This window comes from Mobula hypostoma, chromosome 3 (assembly GCF_963921235.1).
Source record: "Mobula hypostoma chromosome 3, sMobHyp1.1, whole genome shotgun sequence".
NCBI lineage: Eukaryota > Metazoa > Chordata > Chondrichthyes > Myliobatiformes > Myliobatidae > Mobula > Mobula hypostoma.
In genome coordinates, this window is record NC_086099.1 from 156,743,940 (window position 1) to 156,770,647 (window position 26,708).

A 26,708-nucleotide genomic window follows, 5' to 3' on the forward strand; every position below is an offset into this window, starting at 1 on the left:
ATTGAGTACAATTAGTACCTCAGTATTTGGGCTGTTGTCCTCATTTATCCTGCACGATGGAATTGAGTACAATTACTACCTCAGTAATTGGGGTGTTGTCCTCACTTATCCTGCACGATGGAATTGAGTACTATTAGTACCTCAGTAATTGGGCTGTTGTCCTCACTTATCCTGCACGATGGAATTGAGTACAGTTAGTACCTCTGTAATTGGGCTGTTGTCCTCACTTATCCTGTTACGGTAGATTAGGAGCAATTGGTGGGCTATGTTTTGGGCTGCCTTCTGTGGTAGTCCATTTAGTCCATTCTCGCTAGCGGATTTGATGTGTTTTCCCCTTGTGGACCTGTATTGTTGGAGAATGGTACTGTATAATGGTGGCGGATTGGTAGAAGACCATTAGCTGCATGCTGTACTGTATGATTTGTTTTCTTCTGTATGTACTTGTTTTAATTGTTATTTTAGTGCAGTATGAGTGAGTTCGTTCGGCTGTGGCTGGTGAAAAGTTCTTGCGTTCTGCACGTCATCTTTTTTTGCCTTGGGTCTGATTTGGAAATGTTTCTTTCTGCCCAACGGGCTTTCGCGTCCTTAGCATTTTAAAAGCTTATATCCAAAAACTGACTTGTATGCTTTAGCCTTATCATTTCAATCCTTTGTGCTTGGATACCACCCTTAAAGAGGTATCAATGACTGGATGGCAAATCATGTGAATACCCTAACATGGAAATCAAACATGTCGTGACAGCACCAGATTATTTCTCACATGCCTCCTTCCTTTCATTTATTTTGCGTGTTTTCAAAAGTGATTTTTTAATTAAGTTGGAGTTTGTGAACAAAATGAAAAAATCCCAAAGTTGTTTATAATTTTTATTAAGCATTCCAACCATCAATAAAGGCATTGTGAAACAAGTTATTTGTCCTGTAATTGTAGATGTTATTGCTGAAACAAAATACATATAGTGGTTCTAAATAAAAGACATCTGTTTAGTAAGGGACACAAAGAACATTTCAAGGCTGGCATTGTTCCCACGTTGTATGGGTATTTCTTTTTTTAATCAGGTTTTATCATCAGAGTTCTGTTTCAGCATTTCAATAAGTTTCGGTTACCCTGGAAACTCATACAACTTTATTTGTACCTGACAAACTGTGATGTCTGACAGACACCTGGAGAAACAAATTCAGTGCTTTGCCACAAGTATCCTGTGACTTCAGGACACAATTCTGCTGTGTTTTGATGTTGCAAACAATGAGCAAGTGCATATAAAATGTACCAGGACCAAGTCAATGGTGATACAAAGAAGGAGCACACATTTGAAGCGCTGTCTCAACATGCTGCTTGACATTTGAGAACCCTTTCCCTGAGTCACCAAACTAGACCAATGAGCATACCTGCTACATTTCATTTTCTCAATTTTTGAGTGCCTTCTTTGTCTGTAGAGATTTTGTATGTTTGTTGTCAGGATTCGGTACATCCAAACATACTGTAAAATACATCATTTGCATGAACAACTACCACACACAAGGATGTGCTGGGGGCAGCTAGCAAGTCTTGCCATGTGTTTCGGTGCCGATAGAGCATGTCTGCCATGGTCAGCAGATCAACACAGAACACAAAACAGAGCAAACCAAGCAACAAAGCAGTAACAGTAAAACAAGCCAAATTCCTCTTGTATGCATGAAAGCCTCAGCCTTGCCAGTCTGACAACACGACGCCTGTCTGTGTCCACGTCACTGGCCTTCGAGCATGGAGAGGAGCCTGTCCTCCGATTCCACACATCCCTGTTCCTAAATCCTAACCTGGCCCCTAACTCATCTCTCTGGCTCAAAACCATCCCTACAAAACTCAAAATCAACCAAGTCTTAGCTAGAACCTCGACAAAGACTGCAGCTCCATGCATTCTTGAGCAGTGGATGTGGACAACACTAACAAAATTGGAATTATAATACTTTTTTAGTTTAATCATTTTGCTATCTGCATCTTGAATATCTTTCACAGTTCTCAGGGGTAAGGAACTCACCAACTGAGAGCAGAAATTCACCTTCAACTCTACATTAAATGATGTCTGTTGTTTCAAAACCTTGTCCCCTACTTTTAGATCCCCTTACTTGGAAAACCTATCTGCATCCACACGATCAATTCCTTTGTAATATTGTATATCATAATAAGATGACCTGACTTTTTTTTTATACATCCAAACTATTCTCTTTTTCTTCGTTTGTCAACCACTTCATTGCAGAGATCAATCCAGTGAACCTTCATTCTTGCACCTCCAATGCAGACATATATACATACCTTTTCATTACACGAACTATTATTGGATTAATTACAGGAACCGTAAGGTTGGTTGTTTAAGGTTGTCATGCGGGGTGGGGGAATAGTGGGGATAAGCTCCCATGACCTATAAAATGCTCTTAGTGGCATGCATCTCAAATAGCCTCTGACAACCAAGACCAGCTCCTGGCCTTCATGTGTGAGTTAGCTACTAAGCCCAGCAGAACCATTTCTACTGACAAGAGAAGGGGCAAAGGCCTGTTGGTGGCACCGTAAAACCAGCCGCTTTGGGCTGATGAGGCTCCTTTACTGTGGTTGGCAGTTCATCTAGGGGAAGAAAAGCTCTGATTTCAAGCCTTCACTGTCTTGTTGCTGCACCCACTCACGGGGGAGGGTTTGGGAGTAAAGCCCAAGGAAAAATCTGCAGCTGGAGTCCGAAAGGCAGTCGTCCATTGAGTTTAACTCTGACTGGCAACTCCTGCGACGCTGCTGGTGCCAAACTGTACCAGTCTCCGCCGTTCCTTTGGATTCATCACCTTCATGGAGAGGAGGAGCCTGTGCCACAGCACCAGCTTGCTCTCCATATTGTACTGCCCTGGCTTGCGTATCACGTAGACGGCTAAGATGCAACATCCATGGTCAACCTTAACCAATGGAGGGCCTCAAAAATTGGAGACCATTCTGTGTACAGCAATCCTTATGCAGTCTCACTAGAATCCTGCCAAGATGAGTCAAAACTTCCCTGCTTTTACACATCCTACCCCTTGCAATAAAAGCCAAAGTCCATTAACTTTATTATGTGCATAGATGCATATTATTTTAATGTGCTTCATGCATGAGAACACCTAGATTCCTTCATAGTTCAATGTTTTATTGTCTCACAATATTTATATAATAATTTGCTTTCTCATTCTTCCTTCTAATGTGGATAACTTCATACTATTTTCCCACATGTTCCATCTGCCAGCCACTGCATATTCACTTTACCTACATAAATCCAGTTGCAGACTGAGTCAGACAACCTGCTAACCCACCTGTTCTTGCATTATCGTCAAATCGTCTTGGCTCCTTTCTTCCAAGTCATCAGTATACGTGTGGTATAGTTGGGGTCCCGACAGTGATTCCTGTGACACCTAACTAGTTACTGACCACCAATGCAAAACTGATCAATGTATTGAGTCTCTATTATTATTGGTTAGTTAACCAGTCTCCCATCCAAAGTAAAAGAATGTGAAAATATTGTTAATCAGATATAAAAAGAGAAACTGCTGGAAAAGCTCAGTAGGTTAGATTATGGTCTGGATCTCTTCATCAGTGCTGTAAAGTTAACCAAGTTAATCAATGGTTCAATTTAATTTTTCAATTTTCTATATAGCAAAGAAACTGACGGAGTTGCAAGGTTTGAGATCGGTTATGTAAAATTGAACTGCATAAGAAGTTTCTCCTTAGCAAATTTGCAAAGATATAGATGGAAATGGAAAGTAGATCATTGGAAGTGCAGACAATAAATTTTTGAAAGAGTGATGAATTGAAGATTGTGGGGAATTGGCATGGAAGGGGTGTCAAAGGCAGCATTGATCAGCCGTGTTTGCATTGAATCGCAGGGCAGGTGTGGCCTGCTGGCCTACTGCTGTTCCTATTTCTTGTGTTCTTGTAGCAAGGCAAGGGAATTTCACAGGTGAGGTTAAATTGAAGGTTTCAAAGGTACATTTAGTGTCAGAGAAATGTATACAATACACATCCTGAAATGCTTTTTCTTTGCAGCCATCCACAAAAACAGAGGAATGTCCCCAAAGAATGAATGATAGTTAAATGTTAGAACCCCACAAGTCCCCCCCAGCTCCTCTCCCTCCCACGCATAAGCAGCAGCAAGCAATGATACCCCCTCCCCCCACCAGCAAAAAAAGAGCATCGGCACCCACCACCGAGCACTCAAGCGTGCAGCAAAGCACCAGCAAAGACACAGACTTGCAGTACTCCAAAGACTTCTCGTTCATCTGGTATTCGACATACCACAGGCTCTCTCTCTCTCCTTAATAAGGGAGAAAGAGGTGTCTCTGTTTCACAGCGAGAGGGGACATGTAACGAACAACTCGCTGGTTTATGATGTTAAAAGTCTGTTGCGTCGCTTTTTCTGAGCTCTGTGCCTAAAGATCTCAGGTCTCCGGGCACACAGCCTTACATCTTCCGACTCCCATGACACACCGATCTCCTGACCTGTGGTGTCCCACCGGCCCCCCCCCCAACATCTCCAGAGCCACGAAATCTCGGCTCTCCATAGGCAAGCAAAGCTCTTAGGCCGTGCCTTGGCGTTCCAAATAATGGCCAGTCGTGAAAGCCCTAGAGCAGGTCCCATTCCTGCAAAGAACCGTAGTCAGCGTGTAACTCCAGATCAGGGTCTTCAAAAGAACCCTGAAAGGGGAAAACAGAGATATTAAAGATAGAAATAGAGCTGTTTCCGAAGATGCAAGCAAAGGAGTTGCCGTTAGGCACCATTGATTCTTCTAAGTTCCTCTTCCTTGTTCCTAAATGATTGAGTAGTTAACATAAAATGGAAGATCCTGGACCTGAAGCTCTTTCTCCAGATCTTGCCTGACTTGCTGAGCATTTCCATCATTTTCTATTTTCGTTCTCCTATCCAGGCAAGTGTTTTGGCTGTAATTCTTCGTCTCTTTGCATGTGCAATTTGTGGCACCATTTCAAAAGCCATCTGAAAATCAAAGTATGCTACATTAACTGACTCTTGCTACATCGTCAAAGTACTCCAGAAAATATTTGTCTGTGCTTGTTATTTAATGATGGTTAAAATGTTCTTCTAATTTTCTATAACTTTATGAAAATAGATTCCAGCATTTTGCTCATGACAGATGTTCGGCTGACTGGTTTAATTGATCTGTTCCCTGATACCTCTGACCCCACTTGCTTGAGTAGTTGTTATGCATTTAGAGTCTTTGAGTCATACAGCCAAGCTGTCCATGATGACCAAGATTTTCATGAAAGCCTGTTCCACTTGCCCATGTTGGGCCCATATTACTATAAACCTTTCCAATCCATGTAACTCTTCAAGTGACTTTTAAATGTAGTTACTGTAGCTGCCTCGACCCCTTCCCCGGCAGCTCATTCCACATACAAATTGCCCTCTAGCTGAAGAATTGCCACTCAGGTTCCTACTAAATCTCTCCCCTTTCCCCCTAAGCTTACGTCTTCCGGTTCTTGATTCCTCAACCCTGTGAGCATTCACTTTTGCTATGCCCTTTATGATTTTATATACCACTTTAAGCATATCCTCACTTTCCTAAGCTCCAATGAATAAATTCCCAGCCTGCTCAACCTCTTTCCATAACTCAGTTCCTCAATCTCAGCAATGTCCGCATAAATTTCCTCTGCATCCTTCCTCGCTTAATTATTCTATTCTACGGCAGGATGACCAAAACTGAATACAGTAGCTGAAATGCGGTCTCACCGATGTATGGTACAACTGCAACATAATGTTCCAAGCCTCTGACACATTAGCTTTCATCAGTCATGGAACTGTACAAAACCATTCTTCAACATCTGGCATACATGTGACACCAATTTCAGAGAACCACATATTTGTAGTCCTAGGCCCCATTATTCTATAATATTTACCTCGGCCCTGACTATTCACTGTGAAAGTCCTACCTTTACTTGTCTTCCCAAAATGCAACACCAAATGCACCTATCTGAATTAAACTCTGTTTGTCGTTTCCTGACCCACGTACCCAGCTGAACAAAATCATTCTGTAAATCCTGATAAGCATTTGTACAGTCGATATCACTTATTTTAGAGTCACTAACTAACTGGTCACTTCCTTTAAGACTCTAGATTGCGAGCCATCAGGTCGAGGAGACTTATAGGCATTTTATCCGCAGTTTGCTTTTTAAATTGCTCCTTTTTTGTGACTATTTCATTATATTTCAGAATTAGAATCAGATTTATTATCATTGACATATGACAAGAAATGTATTGTTTCGTGGCGGCAGCACAGAGCAAAGTCATTAAAATACTATATTTTTAAAAAATAAGCATGTAGGCAAAAAGGGTATTGTTCATGGGTTCACAGGCCACTCAGAACTCTGATGACAGAGAGGAAGAAGCTGTCATTGAAGCATTGTGAGTGATTATGATTATTAGAGTTGCAGCTTTAGGTTGGGAGATTAGTTTACGCTCTACTTGTAAGACAAGAAACTCATTGTCTCTTTGCTAATAAGCTACGTGTAAGCACATTAGGGAAGGTTTGATCTTGATAGGGAACAGTATAAGGATTGCCTCTCCTTCAGTAGGAGTGCCCAAAATGCCTTGTGTTAATTTTCACATCTGCTTCAACAAAGCAGATTCAAGATGATGATGTTCCCTTCTTAAAAGACAGAGCACATCTTATGATCTCCTGAAACTCTGCAGTTCATTGAATTACATTCTTCTTAGGGTCTTAGAAGGATACAGCATGGAAAGGGGCCCACCAAATCCAAACTAATCAGCAAATGTCAGCAAACACCATTTACACAAATCGACACTTACCTATTTTATTCTTCCCCCATTCCCGTCATCTCTCCCAAATTCGACCATTCATCTGTATTTCTGATATCATTTTGGTCAGTGGGTTTTTCAGTAAGATGCAAAAGGCTCCTTTCCTCATGCTTATAATAAAACATTGTTTACTGTCAGTGGAAAGAAAAATTCCTGTCAGGTTTCTTTGACTAAAAGTAAAATCAACATAAGTAATCAATTTTGTGACACTAGCATTTTATTCAGTCACCATTCAATTTTTGTGGAAATAGTGAACTTTTAATGAACTTCTAGTGAACTCAAATTTTAATGCTTCTGACCATCTCATGACTACAGCTTTTCTAACATCCCAAATGCTGTTTTTGAATGTCAGACACATTACCATCAAATGACACCACGCTGTCAGTTACTTTAGTCCTTGCCCTATGCTGGACATCCCCAGTCAGATCGCATTGCCATACAGTCTTGCAAACTTTTCCCACCATTTCCCATTTGCTTCAAATATTTCTTACTTTCTTTTAAGTAATCTGATGGTCTTTTTCTCAACAATTCCTGTGGAAAAAGCATTCTATACACTAACATATGTATCAAGAATTTTTTGATGAACTTCTGCCCCTCTTCTTTATTCTCAATTTAAACTTCCCAGCCATTCAATTCCTTGCCAAATTTTGAATGCCAATCTATTAGTGATCCTACTTAAATGAATAGACTACAAGAAGGCTAGATACTGCAAAAGGACGCGATTGATTGTGTACATCTTCTAATTGCACGCTCGCTGGTAAAGTACAGGAATGTTGATCTTTAGGATAAGACCATAACATATATTGTAGAAGCAGAATTAGGCCAATTGGCCCGTTGAGTCTGCTGTGCCATTTCATTGTGGCTGATCCATTTTCCCTCTCAACCCCAATCTTCAGCCTTCTCCTCATATCCCTTTATGCCCTGACTAATCAAGAATCTATCTACTTCAGCCTTAGATATGCATAAAGACTTGGACTTCACAGCTGCGTGTGGCAACGAATTCCACAGATTCACCATTCTCTGGCTAAAGAAATTCTTCCTCATCTCCATTCTAAAATGACGCCCCTCTATTCTGAGGCTGTGTCCCCTGGTCTTAGGCTCCTCCACTATAGGAAACATTGTCACCATATCCACTCTATCCAGGTCTTTCAACATTTGATAGGTTTCAATGAGGTCACCCCTCATTCTTCAGAATTCTAGTGAGTAGAGACCCAGAGCCAGTAAACGCTACTCATATGACAAGCCTTTCAATCCCGGAATCATTTTTGTGAACCTCCTTTGAACCCTCTCCAATGTCAGCACAACCTTTCTTAGACAATGGGCCCAAAACTGCTCACAATACTCCAAGTGAGGCCTCACCAGTGCTTTACAAAGCCTCAGTATTATATCCTTGTTTTTATATTCTTGGCCTTTCGAAATGAATGCCAAAATTGCATTTGCCTTCCTCACCACCAACTCAACCTACAAATTAACCCTTAGGGAATCCTGCACAAGGTCTCCCAAGTCCCTTTGCATCTCAAATTTTTTAATTTTCCCTCCATTTAGAAAATAGTCTACTCTTATTTTTTTCTACAGAAGTGCATGACCATACACTTCCCGGCACTGTAATCCATCTGCTATTTCTATGTCCATTCTCCTAATCTGTCTAAGTCCTTCTGTAGCCTCTCTACTTCCTCAGAACTATCTGCCCCTCCACCCTGCTTCTCGGCAGTGTTTTTACAAAATGGGTGACCCCAGCCATTATCAATACTCTTCGGAGCCTGGCATCAGCAGAACCAGGACTTGTGATATGTATCAGCTGCTCAAATAACCATCCACCACCTGCTCCCATGGCTTCAGGTGACCCTGACTGGGGTGGGGGGTTACGGGGGGAGGGGTGGTAAGCGGGTACCACACCTTGCCCAAAGGTGACCTACAGGCTAGCGGAAGGAAGGAGTGCCTTACACCTCCTTTGATTGAGATGTAGAACATCTCCACCCTGACAACAACTTTCAATTCCCTACCCTGATCCCCTCATTTTCACTAGTCCTGATGAAGGGTCTTGGCCCAAAACGTCAACTGTTCATTCCTTTCCATTGATGCTGCCTAACACACTGATCTCCTCCAGTGTTTTGTGTGCGTTGCTTTGGAAAAGTTGACTAGAATGTTAGCTGGCTGCATGTCAGGAACAGGGTGTGAGTAGTAGAGGGTTGCTGTCTACAGTGGGAAAAAATGGGAATTGTCATTGAACAAGGATCAGTATTGTGGCCACTGTACATATTTATGGAAAAAGTTTAGAGCTTTAAATCAAAATAGAATTTAAGTTTGTAGTTGATACTAAATTCGTGGTGTATAGCATGTTTAGGAGGATGAAACAACTTGAAGGAAGATAAGTAGCAGAATTAACAAATATTTGTACAAATGAAATATATTTGTAGTAAATGCAGGGTAGTACATTTTAGTATGAAGCATAGGGAGGTTATTTATAATTTGGAAGATGAGAATCTTGCTGAGGTAGAGGAAAAACATGATTTCAGAGCACAAGTATATTATATAGTTACAGAGAGATGAAATACAGAAGCACATCAGAGGATTGTTCCAATATCACCTGTATTTTTATGAACTCAAACTCTCATTTTGCCCATTGATTTAATTTACAACTTCTGATTGCATTGATTAATTCATATGAATTATTCTGATTTTTAGATTATTATCAGTAGACAGAGTCCAGTAGTGTTTATAACCATAAAAGTGGGAGATAGATTTTTGGCACGCCTTCCAAGCAGAAGTCTGGAGTTGTGAAACCCATTTCACCCGATTTATTTATTTTTTTGCTTATGCTGAAATCCAGTGAAATGCTTTCATTATGCATCATCTACAATTAATACCTTGAATGAAAGAGGCAGATTAATCATCACAATTTTTCTTCAATAACGTTTGCTCCTTAATAAAACCAAAAGTGGTGATATTTGCTGAATGTTCAACTCATTCACAAATTCTGAGATAATTGATGAGTATGCATATGCAGGCAGTATTACCTGGACAAAGTTCAGCCTTAGATTGTTATATTCATGCCACATAAATGCCAGACAAAGATTATCTCCAACAAAAAGTCCAACAAGACTCTGGATAGGGATTCCAGGACTCCAGTTATTAATTCAGTAATTTAATCCCCTGCGTCGTCACCATTGTACATTTGACTGGCTGCATACTCTTCCAATAGCTAACTAGCTCTTCAGTTTGACGAAGGCTATAAAACCAGTTTTAAATTTAATTTGAGGTTTTGTTATTAACTTTAACAGGAACCACGTACATTCAAGTTTCCATCTGTCAAATTTCCATCTGCTCCTTCCCTACTTCTTGAATCACTGCTTTGGCAAAACCATCCAAATGCCCAGAAAGCCAATATATTGCAGCTAAGGGCTTGCATCCTCTCTGGTACTATAGTTGGTGGAGGTGCCATCCCGAGGTGGCAATAGAAAGTTTGTCCAGCTGGTAGATAGTATCACCAGATTCATCTCCCTTTGGTTCAAGAGCCTGATGGTTGAGGGGTAATAACTGTTCCCTAATCCAGTGCTGTGAGTCCTGAAACTCTTGTACCTTCTTCCTGATAGTGGAAGTGTGAAGAGAGCCTGTCCGGGGATGATGGCTACTGCTTTCCTGTGGCAATATTTTGTGTAGATGTACCCAATGGTGGGAATGGACTGGGCCGTATCCAGTATTTTGTAGGATTTTCCATTCAAAGGCCTGAATGTTTCCGTACCTGACTGTGATGCAGCCAATCAATATACTCTTCACTGCACATCTATAGAAGTTTGTCATTGGGTACATCTACACAAAATATTGCCACAGGAAAGCAGTAGCCATCATCTTGCTGACATTGAGTAAGCGGATATTGTTGTGCCAGATATGCCATCTCCCTCCTGTCGGCAAACTTGAATATGGCATTGGAGCTGTGCTTAGCCACACGGTTGTACGTGTAAAGTGAGTAAAGCAGGACTTTAAGCACACAGACTTGTGGTGCACATGTGCTGATAGAGATTGTGTTGCCAATCCAAACTGACTGGGGTGTACTTGAGGAAATCAACCTGCTTCCCCAAGGAGATAATGAGGCCAAAGTCTTGAAGCTTATTGAATGGTTTTGAGGAGATGATGGTATTGAATGCTGAGCTGTAGTCAATAAAGAGCATCCTGGTGAATGTATCTTCACTGTCCAGATGTTTCAGGTTTAAGTGAAGAGCCAACAAAATGGCATCTGCTGTTGACCTGTTGTGATGGTAGACAAATCCCTCAGTCATTCCAAGTCATTCCTCAGGCAGAAATTGATATGTTTTATGAACATCGTTTCAAAATATTTCATGACAGTGGAAGTAAGTGCTACTGGACGATGTTCATTACCACATTGTTCTTGGGCACTGGTATGATTGAAGCCTGCTTGAAGCAGATGGCTACCTTAGACTGCTGAAGTGAGAGGTTAAAAGTGTTACTAAACACTCCTCTCAACTGATTAATCCAGGTCTTCTGTACTTGACCATGTGCACAGTCTGGGCCAGGTGCTTTCTGTGGGTTCACCCTCCTGTAGGATGCTCTCACATCAGCCTCAGAGACTGAATCACATGGTCATTTTGAGTGGTGGGAGTTCGTGAAGGTGCCTCCATGTCGTGTTGGTCAAACAAGCATAAAAGGCATTGGGAGCTTTGTTGTCATAAACGTTGCTTGGTTTTACTCTGTCGGAGGGAAAACATACAAGCCCTGCCACTGCTGTCGTGCATCCTTCTATGTTTCAAGTTTGGTCTGGAATTACCAATTCGCATGTGAGATGGTTTTCCCAAGGTCACGTCTGGAACTCTTGTACTTTTCTTGGTTGCAAGATCTTAACTCCACCAATCTAGCTTTCAGCAGAGTGCGGATCTCTTGGTTCACCCAGGGCTTCTGGTTAGGGAAAGTTGAATGATTCTGTGGGGTCACATTCATCCACAAATGTCTTAAGAAATCTGTGATAACCATGACTTATTCATTCAGATTCTCTGATGAGTCCTCGAACACGGCCCAGTGCCCCAACTCGATGCAATCCCGTAACCATTCCTCTGCCTTCTGCGACCTTACCTCTGGTGCTTTGATCTTTAACCTTTGTGGAGGGCAGTCAGGTTTCCCAAAGTGTTATCTAAGAATGGAACAGTAAGCATTCCTGAGCGTAATGTAGCAGTGGTTGAGAGTGTTAGGACTCCTGGTGCTGCAGGTTGTATGCTCCTGATAATTGGATAGAGATATCTTGAAGCTAACCTGATTGAATTTCCCCGCAAGGATGTAAAAGATGTTGGGGTAGGCTGTTCATTGTTTGCTAATCATGACATTCAATAAATTGAATGCTTGCTTAACATCAGTTTTTGGCTGTGTGTAAACCGCGATCAGGATCACAGTGGAGAATTCTTTCATTAACTAGAATGGTCACCACTGAATCATTAGATATTCCAGGTTGGAAAAACAAGAGTATGAGAAAAATGCTATATCTGAGCACTTTTGAGAGTTTATCACGATACACAGTCCCCCACCTCTTGCCTTTGCTGAATCAGCTGTTCTGTCTATTTGATGGATTGAGATGGATCACCATGTCTGGTGTGTTTGGAGTGAGCCACGTCTCAGTGAAGCAGAGAACACAATAATCCCTTATTTCCCTCCAAATGTTGCCCTTAGGTCCTCTATCTTGTTCTACATTAATTATATTTATGACCAAAATGCTGGGGAGTGATATTTTCATTCCCTGATGCTTTCAATTCCCTGAAGTCCACCCCAGCACCCTCCCTTCCTGCAATGACCATTGCTGAGTCGTTCAGAAGATTGTAAAATCGCTAGTGCATTAAGAAAGTTCAAAATTATGTTTCTTAAAGGGAAATTGCAGGCTGCAGATTGCAACGATAGTAGTTCAAAAGAAGAAAATCTAGAAGTTTTATGAGCTGTCTGCAAAACACCACCATCTATTGCCAGCACCATCTTGAAAGTAATGGTGGAAGAAGAGATGGAAGCAATGGAAACAGAACCTGGAACAGTGGGATGCAGCGGTCACAAGGATAACTCACTCAAATTCACTTTCCTTATCACTGAAATGATCCTACAACCAATGGACTCATTTTCAAATGCTCTTCATCTCATGTTCTCAATATATATTGCTTATTTATTATTATTATTTTTATTATTTCTTTCTCTCATACCGGTTGAATGCCCAAGTTAGTGAAGTCTTTCATCGTTTGTATTATGGTTATAATTCTATTAAGGATTTATTGAGTATGCCCGAAAGAAAATGAATCTCAGTTTTGTATATGTGACATATATGTACTTTAGTAATAATTTTATTTTGAACTTTAAATTCTTCATTGACTACAGCTCTGCATTCAACACTATCCCCCTCAAAACTAATCGGTAAGTTTCGAGACCTCCTTGTGCAACTGGATCCTCTCAAAGATCAACCTTAGGTCCCCGTTGTGAGAGGCCAAAACGGAAAACGCTGCCTAACAGGGCTCTGGAGAAGGTGTTAGGCCAATCCCCTGTACGTTGGATATAGTGGATTAAGGAAACGTTGATGAACTCCAACCGTACCATCAACTTTGAGAAGAGGCTCATCATTGAGTGAGCACATGATGCAGCATAGGGTAAGTCATCAGGATCCTGCACAGCCGACAACTCTTTTGTCATTAAAGTACCTTGGGTACCTGAAATATGAGAACCATGCAGCTGGCAGAAAAATCCACCATTGGTGCAAATGAGATGAACAGGTATGAACTGTCAGTTCTTGGACAGAGTGACACAAGATGGACGCCATTTGGAGAGACCCAACTAACAGACAGCTTGAGTTATCCAGTGATAAGCACCAACAAACAATACTAATGAAGAAGACAAAGCTGAGTTCTGTCAACACTCAGTTGTTACGAGAATACACATAAAATTAAGATGTTTGCTGGCCTGGGCTAGCATCAGTGGCATCAGCAGTTGGTCTGCCACCTGCCCTCAGGGGAAGGAGAGATAAGGAACAATGGAGCAGCGTCTGGAGATGTGTAATGAAGGGACGTGGGAGAGAGAGCTGTCTGGAGCGGCTCCCCTCTTTGAACCCTGAACTGTTTGAAGTGATGGACAGGCGATACCCCAGCAGGGGGATAAAAAGGGACAGGTTCGCTAAGACACACACACACGCCACCCGAGGTAACGAGACCCTGGAAGCGGTGCGCCTCTCACGAGTGGGTGAGAAGTGCCAGACAACGACAAGGGTGGAAAGGTACGATCAGCGGGAACCCGGTGTGTGTCCGCCCTTGCCTGGGTGCCGGGTTCACTGCAGAGGATCGACCGCATCTGGAGGAGGGGTCACAGTCGGTGACCTCAGGTGACATCACCAAGGACCCGCCCAAAAGTTGCTCGTGAGCAATCTCGCTGGTCTGTGAGTGAAGCTGTGCTGAATGATGAGTTGTTCTCTCTGTCTCTCTTCCCCCACCTTGTCCATCGCCATGGCAACGATTACTGCGAACTGAACTTTGAGTCATTTTGAAATTGGTCATTTACCCCTAGACAACGATAGAGCTTGATTGATGCTGTTATCTTAATTCTGTGCACATGTGTGGTTATCATTGTTGAATTGTTGCATTTATTATCCTTTCGATTACTGTGTTGCTTGTTTCTTTAATAAAACTTTCTTAGTTCTAGTACTCCAGACTCCAACTGAGTGATCCATTTCTGCTGGTTTGGCAACCCAGTTACGGGGTACGTAACACAGTGGAGTCACCAGCAGAGTGAAGCAAAAAGACCTGACTATTGTCATGGGAGATTATAATACCAAAATAGGCAGGGATAATGCAGGATACGAACAGGTGATGGGAAACATCGTCTCAGAGAAATGAACAGAAATGGGGAACAATTTGTTGAAACTTTCAATAACTTCAAGTTAGTAGTTGAAGGAAGCTTATTCCCACACAAATACACAAGCCAAAATGGATGTCACCAAACAAGGTAACAGAGAACAAGATTGACCACGTATGCATCTTAAAGAAGATTTGAGGATCATTCCATGATGTAAGAGTGAAATGTGGTGTAGATGAAGATCAGAACACCATCTTCTGATCGCTAAAGTACACATGAAGCTAAAAAGAAGCAAAGCACCACCCAGTCAGTGACTGAAGTACAATGTGAGCTACCTGAAAGACAAAGAAACAGTTCAGAGATTTGCCCTCACACTTTCCAACTGGTTCCAGGCAATTGAGGACTTTGATATCGAAGACAAATGGAGGCTATCACAGAAGCAATAAATGAAACTTGTGAGGTAGTGTTGGGAAAAAGGACAATTGAGCATAAGGAGTGGATTACATCAGGAATGATGGAAATAATCAAGAGAACAACTTTAAAAGAAAAATGCAATAGAAACAGAACTAGAAACAAGAAAGCAGAGGCATGAAGGGAATATGACAGAGTTCACGGGGAAGTAAAGAAAAACATCAAGAGGAACAGGAGAGAATACATCAACAAGCTGCGTCCGAAACAGAAAAAGCCTCAGCAAATGGTAATATGAAAGAACTGTACAATATTACCAAGAAACTAGCTGGCAAATTCAACCAGCACCCAAGTGAAGGATAAAGATGGAAATGTCCTAACTAAAGAAGATATACAGCTCCAATGTTGGACACAATACTTTGAGCTTATAAACAAACCACCTCCTCTGGAATCTCCTTTAATTTGAGAAGAACCGTCAGACTTGGATGTCAACTGTGCCAAGCCACCAAAGAAGGAAATCATACAGGCAACCAAGAGGCGAAAGTCAGAAAAGCCATCTGGCCCAGACAGTGTACCAGCAGAGGCATTGAAGGCAGACCCTAAACTTTTGGCAGATATCCTATACACTTTGTTCTGCAACATTTGGGACGAAGGAGAAATGCCACAAGAGTGGAAGGAAAGTGACGTAATGAAGCTTCCAAAGAAAGGTGAACTATGAGATTGTGAAACTACAGAGGTATATCCGTAATGTCTGTGGTCGGAAAGGTGCTAAACAGAATTATTCTGCAATGCCTTCAACAAGCTGTTGCCACAACAGTAAGGGACCAGCAAGTAGGCTTTAGCAAAAATCACTCCTGCACAGACCAGATAGTTACTTTAAGAATAATCATAGAACAGTCAATCGAAAGGAAATACTTCTCTCAGCGTCAACTTCATCGACTACGAGAAAGCTTCAATAGCTTGGACAGAAATATCGAGTGGAAATTTATGAAACATTATGGCCTAATGCAGAAATTTATCAATAGCATCAAGAACTCCTCCAACAACATGTCATGCAAAATCATACATATGGGAAAACTGTCAGAAAGCTTCAATGTCAACATTGGAGTGAAGCAAGAATATTTGATGTCTCTTTTCCTGTTCCTGTTGGCAATAGACTGGATTATGAAACAGACAAGTGAAAAATTAAATGGAATCCAGTGGACTATGTGGGGACAACTTGATGAGCTAAAATTTGTAGATGACGTCATCTACTGTCTAGCTCTAACCAGCAGATGCAAGGGAAATCAACACTCTTGACTGCTAACTCCACCGTGCTGGGTCTAAGACCAAATGTAGATAAAACAAAGGTGATGAAGATAAACTGCATTGTGGGTAAATATGGTAGAATGGATGAGGATATCAAAGCCAGGATCAACAAGGCCAGAGTAGTGTGGACATCCAGTGTCATATCAAGAAAAATCAAAATCAGAATCTTCAACTCAAATGTTAAAACAGTGCTCCTATATGTCTTTGGAGAACAACAAGGAAGAGGCTATAAAAACCACAGGCTTTCAGCAACCAGTGCCTGAGAAGCATCCTAAACAACATATGGACTGACAAAGAAACCAACAAGACATTGTGGGAAAGCACCAACCAGGAATCCGTAGAGATACAAATATCCAAATGAAAATAGAGTTGCATTGGCCACACTATGAGGAAGTCGACCAATAACCCCTCAGGAATTAAAATGGAATCCCCAAGGAAAGAGAAAAAATAGAAGTCCAAGAACACATGGAAGAGAGACACCATGGCCGAAATTAGATGATAGAGATACTCCTGGTCCGCCCTCAAGAAACTGACTAAGAACAGAGGATGATGAAGACAGGAGGCCATCAAAGGCCCAATGCTCTACTGGATGCTAAGGGCCCAAGAACAAGAAGAAGCAACTAGATCCTTGATTTCATCACAGGCAGACCCCAGTCAGTTCGGATTGGCAACAGCATCTCCTCCACAATCGCCATCAGTGCAGGTGCAGCACAGGGACGTGTGCTTAGCCTTTTCTCTATTCATTTTTTTTTTACTAGTGATTGTGAATTAAGTACAGGTCCAAAGCCATATTCAAGTTTGCTTCTGACACCAATGTTGTTGGCTGAATCAAATGTGGTGACAAATCGGCACATAGGAGAGAGATTGAAAATCTAGCTGAGTGGTGCTACAACAACCACCTCCCACTCAATATCAGCAAAACCAACAGTTGAATATTGACTACAGGAGATGGAAAGCGGAGGTCAATGAATCAGTTCTCATCAGGGGATTGGAGGTGGAGCGGGTCTGTAACTTTAAATTCCTTGATGTTGTCACGTCAGAAGATATGTCCCAGAACCAGTATTTAAAGTCATGGCAAAGAAGGCACGGCAGCAGCTCTACTTTCTTAGAAGTTTACACAGATTCTGCATGCCATTTAAAACTTTTGACAGACTTCTGTTGACGCAGAGTGGAGACTTTCTTGACTGATTGCACCATGGCCAGTTATGCCTGTTATGGAAACACCAGTGCTCATGAACAGAAAAGCCTAAAAAAGTAGCGGACACAGCCCATTTCATCATAGAAAAAGCCCTCCCCATCATTGAGCACATCTACAAGGAGCAGGATCCATCACCAAGCACCCTCCCCATCCGGGCAGAGACCAAGGACTGCACCAGTGGTGAGGTCAAGGGGGGCAGAGGAACGCTTACAGGGGCTGCTCTGAATCAGTGGACTGGCCAATATTCAGGGATTCATTCGTCTTTGAATCTGAATAAATATGTCATAGTTGTCACCGGCTTCATCAAGACTTCTGTGGATGAGTGAGTGCCATCAAGATTTGTGTGGATGAGCGTGTGCCCTCAAGTACATATTGTACATACCCAAACCAAAGCCGTGGATGAACCAGGAGATCTGTAATTTGCTGAGGCTAGATCTGTGGCAGTAAAGACTAGTGATCTAGAACTATAATAATTTCAGGTCTGACCTATGGAAGGCTATTTTAAGAGTGAAAACCAATTCTGATTGAAGTTGGACACAGAATTGAATTCATGTCAGCTCAGGCAGGGTTTGTAGGCCACTACTTTGTACAAGGTAAAACCCAACATGTCTGTGATGCTTCACTCCCAGATGAGCTCAATGCCTTTAATGCACACATTGAAAGGGAGAAACCCTGCAGCATCTGGTTACCCTGTGATTTCTGTTTTGGCGGCCAGTGTCAGAACATCATTCAAGAGGGTGAACTCTCACAAGGCATCAGGTGGTGGTGTACCTGGTAGGGCACTGAAAACCTGTGCCAACCAACTGGGAGGAGTGTTCAAGGACATCTTCAATCTCACACTGCTGCAGTTGGAGGTTCCCACTTGCTTCAGGAGGACAACAGTCATACCAGTGCCCAAGAAGTGCAAGGTGAGCTGCCCCAATGTCTATCACACGGTTGCACTCATGACTACTGTGATGATGTGCTTTGAGAAGTTAGTCACGGCCAGCATCACCTCACTCCTAAACAAGGACCTGGTCCTGCTGCAATGTGCCTATTGCCACAATAGATCTCCAGCAGATGCCATCTCACTGGCTCTCCACCCTGCCTTGGATCAGCTGGACAATAGTAGGTACTGCTATCAGGCTGCTTTTTATTGATTACAGCTCAGAGTTCAACACCGCCATTCCCTCAATATTAATCAACAAGCTCCAAAACCTGTGGGCCTCTGTACCTCCCTCTGCAAATGGATCGATGACTTCCTCATTAGGAGACCATAGTCAGTGCAGATCAGAAATAACATTTCCTCCTCACTGTCAATCAGCTCAAGGATGCGTGCTTTGCCCACTGCTCTACTCCCTCTACACCCGTGACTGGCTGTTTCTTTGCCTTGTATTTTCTCTTTTACAAAGTGAGATTCTAGTTCATTTTTCATTCTGTAAAATGAGCAGAAATGTGCAGCAGAAATGCCAGTATTGCTCAAATGCCATCTATAAATTTGCCAATGACACAACTATTATTGGCAGATTTTCAGAGGTGATGAGGAGGCGTACGGGAGTGAGATAGATCAGCTGATTGAGTGGTACTGCAGTAGCAAACTTGCACTCAATATCAGCAAGCCCAAGGGATTGATTGTGGATTTCAGGAAGGGGAAGTCAAGGGAACATGTACCAGTCCTTATTGAGGGATCAGAAGTGGAAAGGGTGAGCAGTTACAAGTTCTTGAGTGTCAATAACTCTGAAGATCTATCCTAGTCCCAACATATAAATGCAATTACAAACAAGGTGTGACAGTGACTATATTTCTTTAGGAGTGTGAGGTGATTTGGTATGTCACAAAAACTCTAAAATTTCTACAGATGTACCATGGAGAGCATCTTAACTAGTTACATCACAATCTGGAATGGAGGGTTATTGCACAGAATTGGAACAAGCTGCAGAAAGTTGCAAATTCAGCCAGCTCCATCATTGGTCTCCCCAGCATTGAGAACATCTTCAAAAGGAGATGGTTCAAAAAGGTGAATCCATTATTAAGACCCCTCATCACCCAGGACATGCCTCTTCTTATTGTTGCTATCAAGGAGGAGGTACAGGTGCCAGTAAAAAAAATATTCAACATCTTCTTTCCCTCTGCTATCAGATTTCTAAATGGACAATGAACCTATGTACACTAGTTCACTATGTATCTTTGCTCTCATTTTGCTCTACTTATACAATTTAGTTTATAATATATATATCTTATTATAATTTATAGTTTTTTAAAATTATATCTTACGCTGTATTGCTGCCACGAACCAGCAAATTTGACAACATATGACAGTGACATTTATCCTTACTCCATTTCTGATTCTGATTCCGCCCAGGCCATGCTCTGTTCTCTCTGCTGACATCAGGAGTAAGGATCAGGAGCCTTCGGTTCCACACCACCAGGTTTAGGAATCATTACCCTACAACCACCAGTCTCCTGAACTAGCATAGATAATGTCATCACCTCAACACTGAACTGATTCCACCACCACAAGATGTATATCTTGTCATCTGTGATTATTTGGACATGGGGCATATGACTCACTTTCAAATACTCTACAACTCATGTTCTCAATATTATTTATTTATTATTATTACTTTTTGTATTTACACAGTTTGCCTTCTCTTACATATTATTTTATTTTTGTCCACCTTCGTTTTTGTGTGTAGCTTCTTATTGATTTTATTGTGTTTCCTTCTATCTACTGTGAATGACTTGAAGGGGATGAAATCTTGGGTAGTATACAGTGATGTTTCTGTATTCTGCTAATAAATGTACTTTGAAGCATTGCTGTCTGTGGATCTACAGTCCTTCAGTATGTCATCTTCTTGCAGATGCCTAGCTGCTGCTGTTACTGCTGTTTCCCAAAGTGTGTAGCTTGGTGAACAGAAGATATTTTTGGGATTAACATATAGGTTTTTTATTTTATTGCTGCATTCAATGTGACAAATGACATAAACTTTCTAATTATGTCGATCAAAATATATTTGTGAATTTTTCACATAAAAATCGCAAGTTTCTTTTGTGAACATCCAGACTTGAACCCCAACCTCTTCCTTTTGCCCATTCTCACAAATTCCAATTTCAGTCCTTTAAACCTCTTGAATTCTCAAAAATTTGTCCACTCATGTACCCTTTCTTTCACTTACCAAGTGCATTGTTCACCGAAGGGCTTTAATATTTACCATTTACTATCATAAGTTTATTTATTGAGAAGACAATGGAAACTTAAATCAACTGGATGGTGCAATAGTTAGCCAAAGTACATCATCACATTCATGCTGCAGTATTAAGATAAAGATTCATTGTATCTACAGCGACCCAGAATGCTTCATTACACTGATACTGGTTGCTATAGCCGAATCATGAATAAGAAGGTAGATATGGCATATCTACCAGACATCATGACAAAGTGTCTGATCTACACCCATTCACTGTATATCTTATCATCCATAATTATCTAGACATGGGACATATGACTGTCATTTGTTTAAAAAAAAGGTAGTTTATCATTATCAGTTGAAGTGGAGGGTATTAGAGAACAAAAACCAAATACTACAGATGCTTGAAATGTGAAATAATTTCTTGAAATGGTCAGCAGGTCAGGCAACACCTTTTGAAAGAGAAGTGATTTAGGAAGGTTAAGGAAACAAACTTGAGATTTTTATGTGAAAAATGCACAAATATATTTTGATTGACATAATTAAAAAGTTTATGTCACTTATCACATTGAAGGATTTTGTTCCTTGATATTGTTTGACCAAACCATACAATCACACTTTGTGCAGCTACTGAATGGACAACTACAAACTGTACATTTGACTAAGTAAAAGAACTTTTTTGCTAGAAAATTGAACCATGATGATGAAAGGTTCAATTAAAATATTAATTAATTTTCTTTTGATTTTCACTAATTTCATGTACATTCTGGCAGTGATAAGCAACATAATTTTCTTCATGCTAAAATAAAGTTAATGTGTGTTAAATAAAATCATTCCAGAACATTTCTATTTATGAAGAATTTAATGTGCTTGCAAAGTAATATGCTCTGAATAAGAATAATTATTTCTGTTTTTTATAAATCTGATATGAATAGAAGAATAGAATTTGAAAATTAAAGCATCATTTCAGAAACATTCCTTCCACAATTTTTCTATTAAATATTGTCTTTACAATTGTTTCAAGCATCATTTTATCTTTTTTCTTCCAGTTGTATTCAGTCCTTATTTCAGGGAACCATGAAGATTTAGAAAAATCACTGCTTACTGAAAACTGAAGCAAACAGTATTTTAAATGAAATTTTGCAACACTAGGCTAAAATAACAAGAAGTATGTTAGATAATACACAAATTCTCTGAGAAAAACAGGGCCTGTGGTAGTTATTATTTAATTGTCTCTTTATGTTATTTGCAGCTTTGATTTAACTGTGCTTTTAAGTGAGACTGACTGTTTCTGCACTAACGAATCCAAAGCATTCTGGACCTTAAGTAGCTACAATTCTGTTCTCAGCAATGATAATTTGCTGAATGGCAGCTTATCTGGAAGAGGCGACCTTACCACAAGAGAGAATTTCTCCTTCAGCACAGGATGCATAAGCAGGTGAGATGGTTGATACAATATGACTTCCTGAGATCTATTGTTTTTTCTTGTGATGTTGTGCATCATTGATGTCACTAGTGCATTTCATGCACAGACCAAGACCATAAGGTGAGAAATTTTTAATCTCTTTTAATGTTATGTAATATAAATCTTTCTGTGCGGCATCAGAAGTGTGACTGATGAATGGATCTAAGAACTCGAATAAATACAATGATGCTGGCTGTTTTTTTCACTAACACAAGAGATTTTTCATCAGGACTGATGAAGTGTCTCGGCTAGAAACATCAACGATTTACTCCTGTCCATAGATGTCACCTGACTTGCTGAGTTACTCCAGCATTTTGTGGTAGTTTTCTATCAATATGTTACTGTTTCTTTGCCTTGTAGTTTCCTTTTGCAGAGTAAAATTCTGATTTGTTTTGTATGGTGTAAAATGGGTAGAAATTCCTGAGATCATCCTGAGTTGGATGATCAGCCATGATCATACTGAATGGCAGTGCAGGCTCGAAGGGCCGAATGGCCTACTCCTGCACCTATTTTCTATGTTTCTAAATGTGAAGCAGAAATGCCAGTCTTAATTTAATTCCTTTTACATAATTTTGTTTTCAATGGAAATTCATATAACATTAGATTATATTTTAGATTAGATTCAACTTTATTGTCATTGTGCTGAGTACAGATACAAAGTCAATGAAATGCAATTAGCATCTGACCAGAAGTGCAAAAAAAAAGTATTATTTACAAAATAACTGCGAATAAAAAGTATGTGCTACAACATACAAACATAAAAGTACGTGAGGTTCAGCAGGGTCACAGCCTCAGGGAAGAAGCTCTTCCTGTGCCTGCTGGTGCGGGAGCGGAGGCTCCTGTAGCGCCTACCGGATGGGAGGAGAGTAAAAAGTCCATGGTTAGGGTGAGATGCATCGTTGATAATGCTTTTCCCCTGCCCAGGCAGCGTTTATGGTAGATGTTCTCAATGGTGGGCAATTGGGTGCCGATAATCCGCTGGGCAGTTTTCACCACCCGCTAGAGTGCTTTGCGGTCTGATAAGGGACAGTTGCCATACCACACTGAGATGCAGTTGATGAGTATGCTCTCAATGGTACAGCAGTAAAAGTCCATCAGCATCCTGTGACAGAGGTGAGCTTTCTTGATGCTCCGGAGGAAATAAAGACGCTGTTGCGCCTTTTTGATCAGGATGGAGGAGTTCAGGGACCAGGTGAGATCATCGGAAATGTGGACACCAAGGAACTTGAAACTTGATACACGCTCCACTACAGCTCTGTTGATGCAGATAGGGACATGAGTGTGACTCCTAGCATGCCTGAAGTCCACAATAATCTCCTTGGTCTTCTGGGTGTTAAGGGCCAGGTTGTTATCGGCACACCACACGGCCAAGTGCTGGACTTCATCCCTGTAGGCCGTCTTGTCATCCCCTCTGATCAGGCCAACCACCGTGGTATCATCTGCGAATTTGATTATGGAGTTAGAACCATGTACAGGGACGCAGTCATGGTGGAAAGGGAGTACAGAAGAGGGCTCAGCACACGGCCTTGAGGCACGCCGCTGTTCAGGGTCAGAGTGGAAGAGGAGAGGTTGCTTAATAGATTGGGGTCTGTTAGTCAGAAAGTCCAAGGTCCAATTGCAGAGGGATGAGCTGATACCAAGCTGGCGAAGTTTGGCGATCAGCTTGGAGGGGATCACAGTATTGAATGCTGAACTAAAGTCAATGAACAGCATTCTGACATAAGACACATCAAAGTTGCTGGTGAACGCAGCAGGCCAGGCAGCATCTCTAGAAAGAGGTGCAGTCGACGTTTCAGGCCGAGACCCTTCGTCAGGACTAACTGAAGCTTAGTCCTGACGAAGGGTCTCGGCCTGAAACGTCGACTGCACCTCTTCCTAGAGATGCTGCCTGGCCTGCTGCGTTCACCAGCAACTTTGATGTGTGTTGCTTGAATTTCCAGCATCTGCAGAATTCCTGTTGTTCTGACGTAAGAGTTGGGGCTGTCCAGGTGGGTCAGGGCAGAGTGAAGTGCCATGGAGATGGCATCCTCTACAGACCTGTTGGTGCAATAGGCAACTGGGCAGAAGTCATTCAGGCCCGCGGCAGTGGAATGCTTCGGCACTGGCACGGTGTTGGCAATCTTGAAGCTTGTGGGGACAACTGCCTGTGCCAGGGACAGATTGAACATTAACTGATGTACAGTAGTTTTATATTCAATTTACATAACTCCTGCAATTTTATCTCTTTTTCTATTTGGTCTCAATCTAAATCGTGGGAAAAAAAATTATGAATACTTTAGGAGATTACAATCAATGAAATATAAAACAAGAGATATGAAAATATTTGATTGTTTTCTAAGAGCATAAGAAAGTGCCGGCAAAATTGGCCTCAGCCTCACAAGCCTGCCTTACCATTCAGTTTGATCATAGCTGGCCTCATCTTCTGTTCTGTACCAAGTTCCCCCCACCCCACCCCCATACCTCTAATTCCTGATCTACTTCATCTTTAAGTACCTCTACTGATCTGCCCTCAGTAACTCTCCAGGCTAGGGAATTCCACAAGCTCCCCCCACCTTTGAGAAGGTGGTCCTGCACACCTCAGTGGGACCTTGAGCAGCAGGTGTGTAGATGTGTGTTAAATTGCTCATAGTGGTAAGAATAATAGGGTTGTTTAGTGAATGACTTTAATTTCCCAGTATTGATGAGCCTGGTTGGGGTGGAAATTGTGAAAATTTCTGGAGTCAGTATATAGAGGCTTTACTTGTGAGGGTACAATACTTTTCTTTAAGGAATGAAGTAGGGTATGTAACTGAAGTGGCAGTCAGGGAGCACCTTGACTGTGGTGACCATAATTCTATTAACTTTAAGATAGTGATGGAAAAGGACATGTTGGTTTTACAAGTTAGGGTCCTAAACGGGAGCAGGGTTAATTTTGGGGGAATTAAACAGTATCTAGCAGAGGTGAATTGGGTGAGCAAAGGAATGAACGTCAAGTGGGAGGCTTTTAAGAATGTGATACCAAGTGTCCAGGAACAGCATACTCCTATTGGGGTGAAGAGTAAACCTGGCAAGTTTAGGGAATATTGGCTGATGAGAGACGTTGATGCTCTAGTGGGGAAAAGTAGAGGGGCACACATTAGGTTTAGGAGGTTGAGCTGAGTGAATATCTTGATGACTATAAAAAGATTAAGAATAAATCAGAGGAGTAAAAAGAGTATATAAGATGGATCTAGAGGTGAAGTTTAGAGAAAATTTGGAAAAGTTCTTTAGCTATATTAAGAGTGAGTCCTTTTAGAGATCAATAGGGCCAACTATGTCTCAAACTGCAGGAGATGCGTGGGTTTTAACAAATATTTCTCCTCAGTGTTTCCTGAGGAGAAAGTCATGCTTGCTCAAGAGGTAAGGCAAACAATTGAAAATGTTTGGGAGAACATTCATATTACCAGAGAGGAGGTATTTGCAGTCTTACAGGCATTAAGGTGCCAGAGAAGACTGGATGGCAGCTAATGTTATTTCATTGTTTATAAAGGGTAGTAGGGACAAGCCAGGGAACTTCCAGCTGATCAGTCTGTTACCAGTAGTGGGGAAATTACCTGAGGGGATTCTGAAGAACAGAATCTGCTAGTTGGACAGAATCTAATTAGGAGGAGTCAGCACATCTTGGTGCATGGGAAGTCATCTTTGACGGACCTGTTAGAGTTTTTTGAAGAAGGTATCAAAAGCTAGATGAGAGTATGGTCATTTGGACTTTAGCAAGTCCTTCAGTAAGTTCTGCCATTGTAGGCCATTCTGGAAGGTGCTAATCTGGCAGATTCAAAATTGGCTCAGAGGTAGAAAACAGAGAGTGGTTGGTTCAAATTTGTTTCTCAGAATGGAAGCCAATGTCTTGTGATGTGCTGCAGGGGTCAGTGTTGGGATACTTGTTATTTATATAAATGATTTGGATGGGCATCAGCAAGCTTGCAGATGACACAATATTAGGAGGTATTGTTGTTGATAGTGAGGAAGGTTTTCATAGGTTACAAAGAGATCTTGATCATTTCAGCGAGTGGTTCAAGGAGTGAGAAATACTAATACGTGTGAGGTGATGTATTTTGCAAAGTCAAAACTATACAGCATAGATTAAGGTTGAGAAATGAAAGATTTTAAAAGGACCTGAGAGGAAACATTTTTACAAAAAGGATGGTGAGCTTATAGAAGTAGTTACCAGGAAAGTGATAGAGGTGAGTACTGTAATTTAAGAAGCACTCAGAGAGGTACATGGGGTTGCGGATTTTAGAGGAAAATGCACCGAATGCAGGAAACTGGGACTAGCTGGATGAACACCGTGGTCAGCATGGTCATTGGGTTGAAGGGCCTGTATCCATGTTGATTTGCTCTTTGACTCTATGTCAGTGATTGTTACAAGTTCTTTCATAGTGTTTAAAACTAGCTCATCAGAAATCTTCGAGATGTTTGCAGTATCTTCACTGTAGATACAAAGTGAATCTGTAGAACAAATATGGATTCATTATTCTGATGAAGTATTCTTAAGATTACTTGAT

General features: G+C 41.3%; 1 protein-coding gene across 3 annotated transcripts in view; it reads left to right on the forward strand.

Moving 5' to 3' along the window:
* The window catches only part of LOC134344346 (polycystin-1-like protein 1), a 241,095-nt gene that overhangs the window by 19,163 nt on the left and 195,224 nt on the right, over window positions 1-26,708 (forward strand). For all 3 annotated transcript variants that reach the window (XM_063043975.1, XM_063043977.1, XM_063043976.1), the window contains exon 3: window positions 21,973-22,158. In XM_063043975.1, coding sequence (XP_062900045.1) covers window positions 21,973-22,158 — 186 coding nt within the window. The remainder of the gene's footprint in view (window positions 1-21,972; window positions 22,159-26,708) is intronic.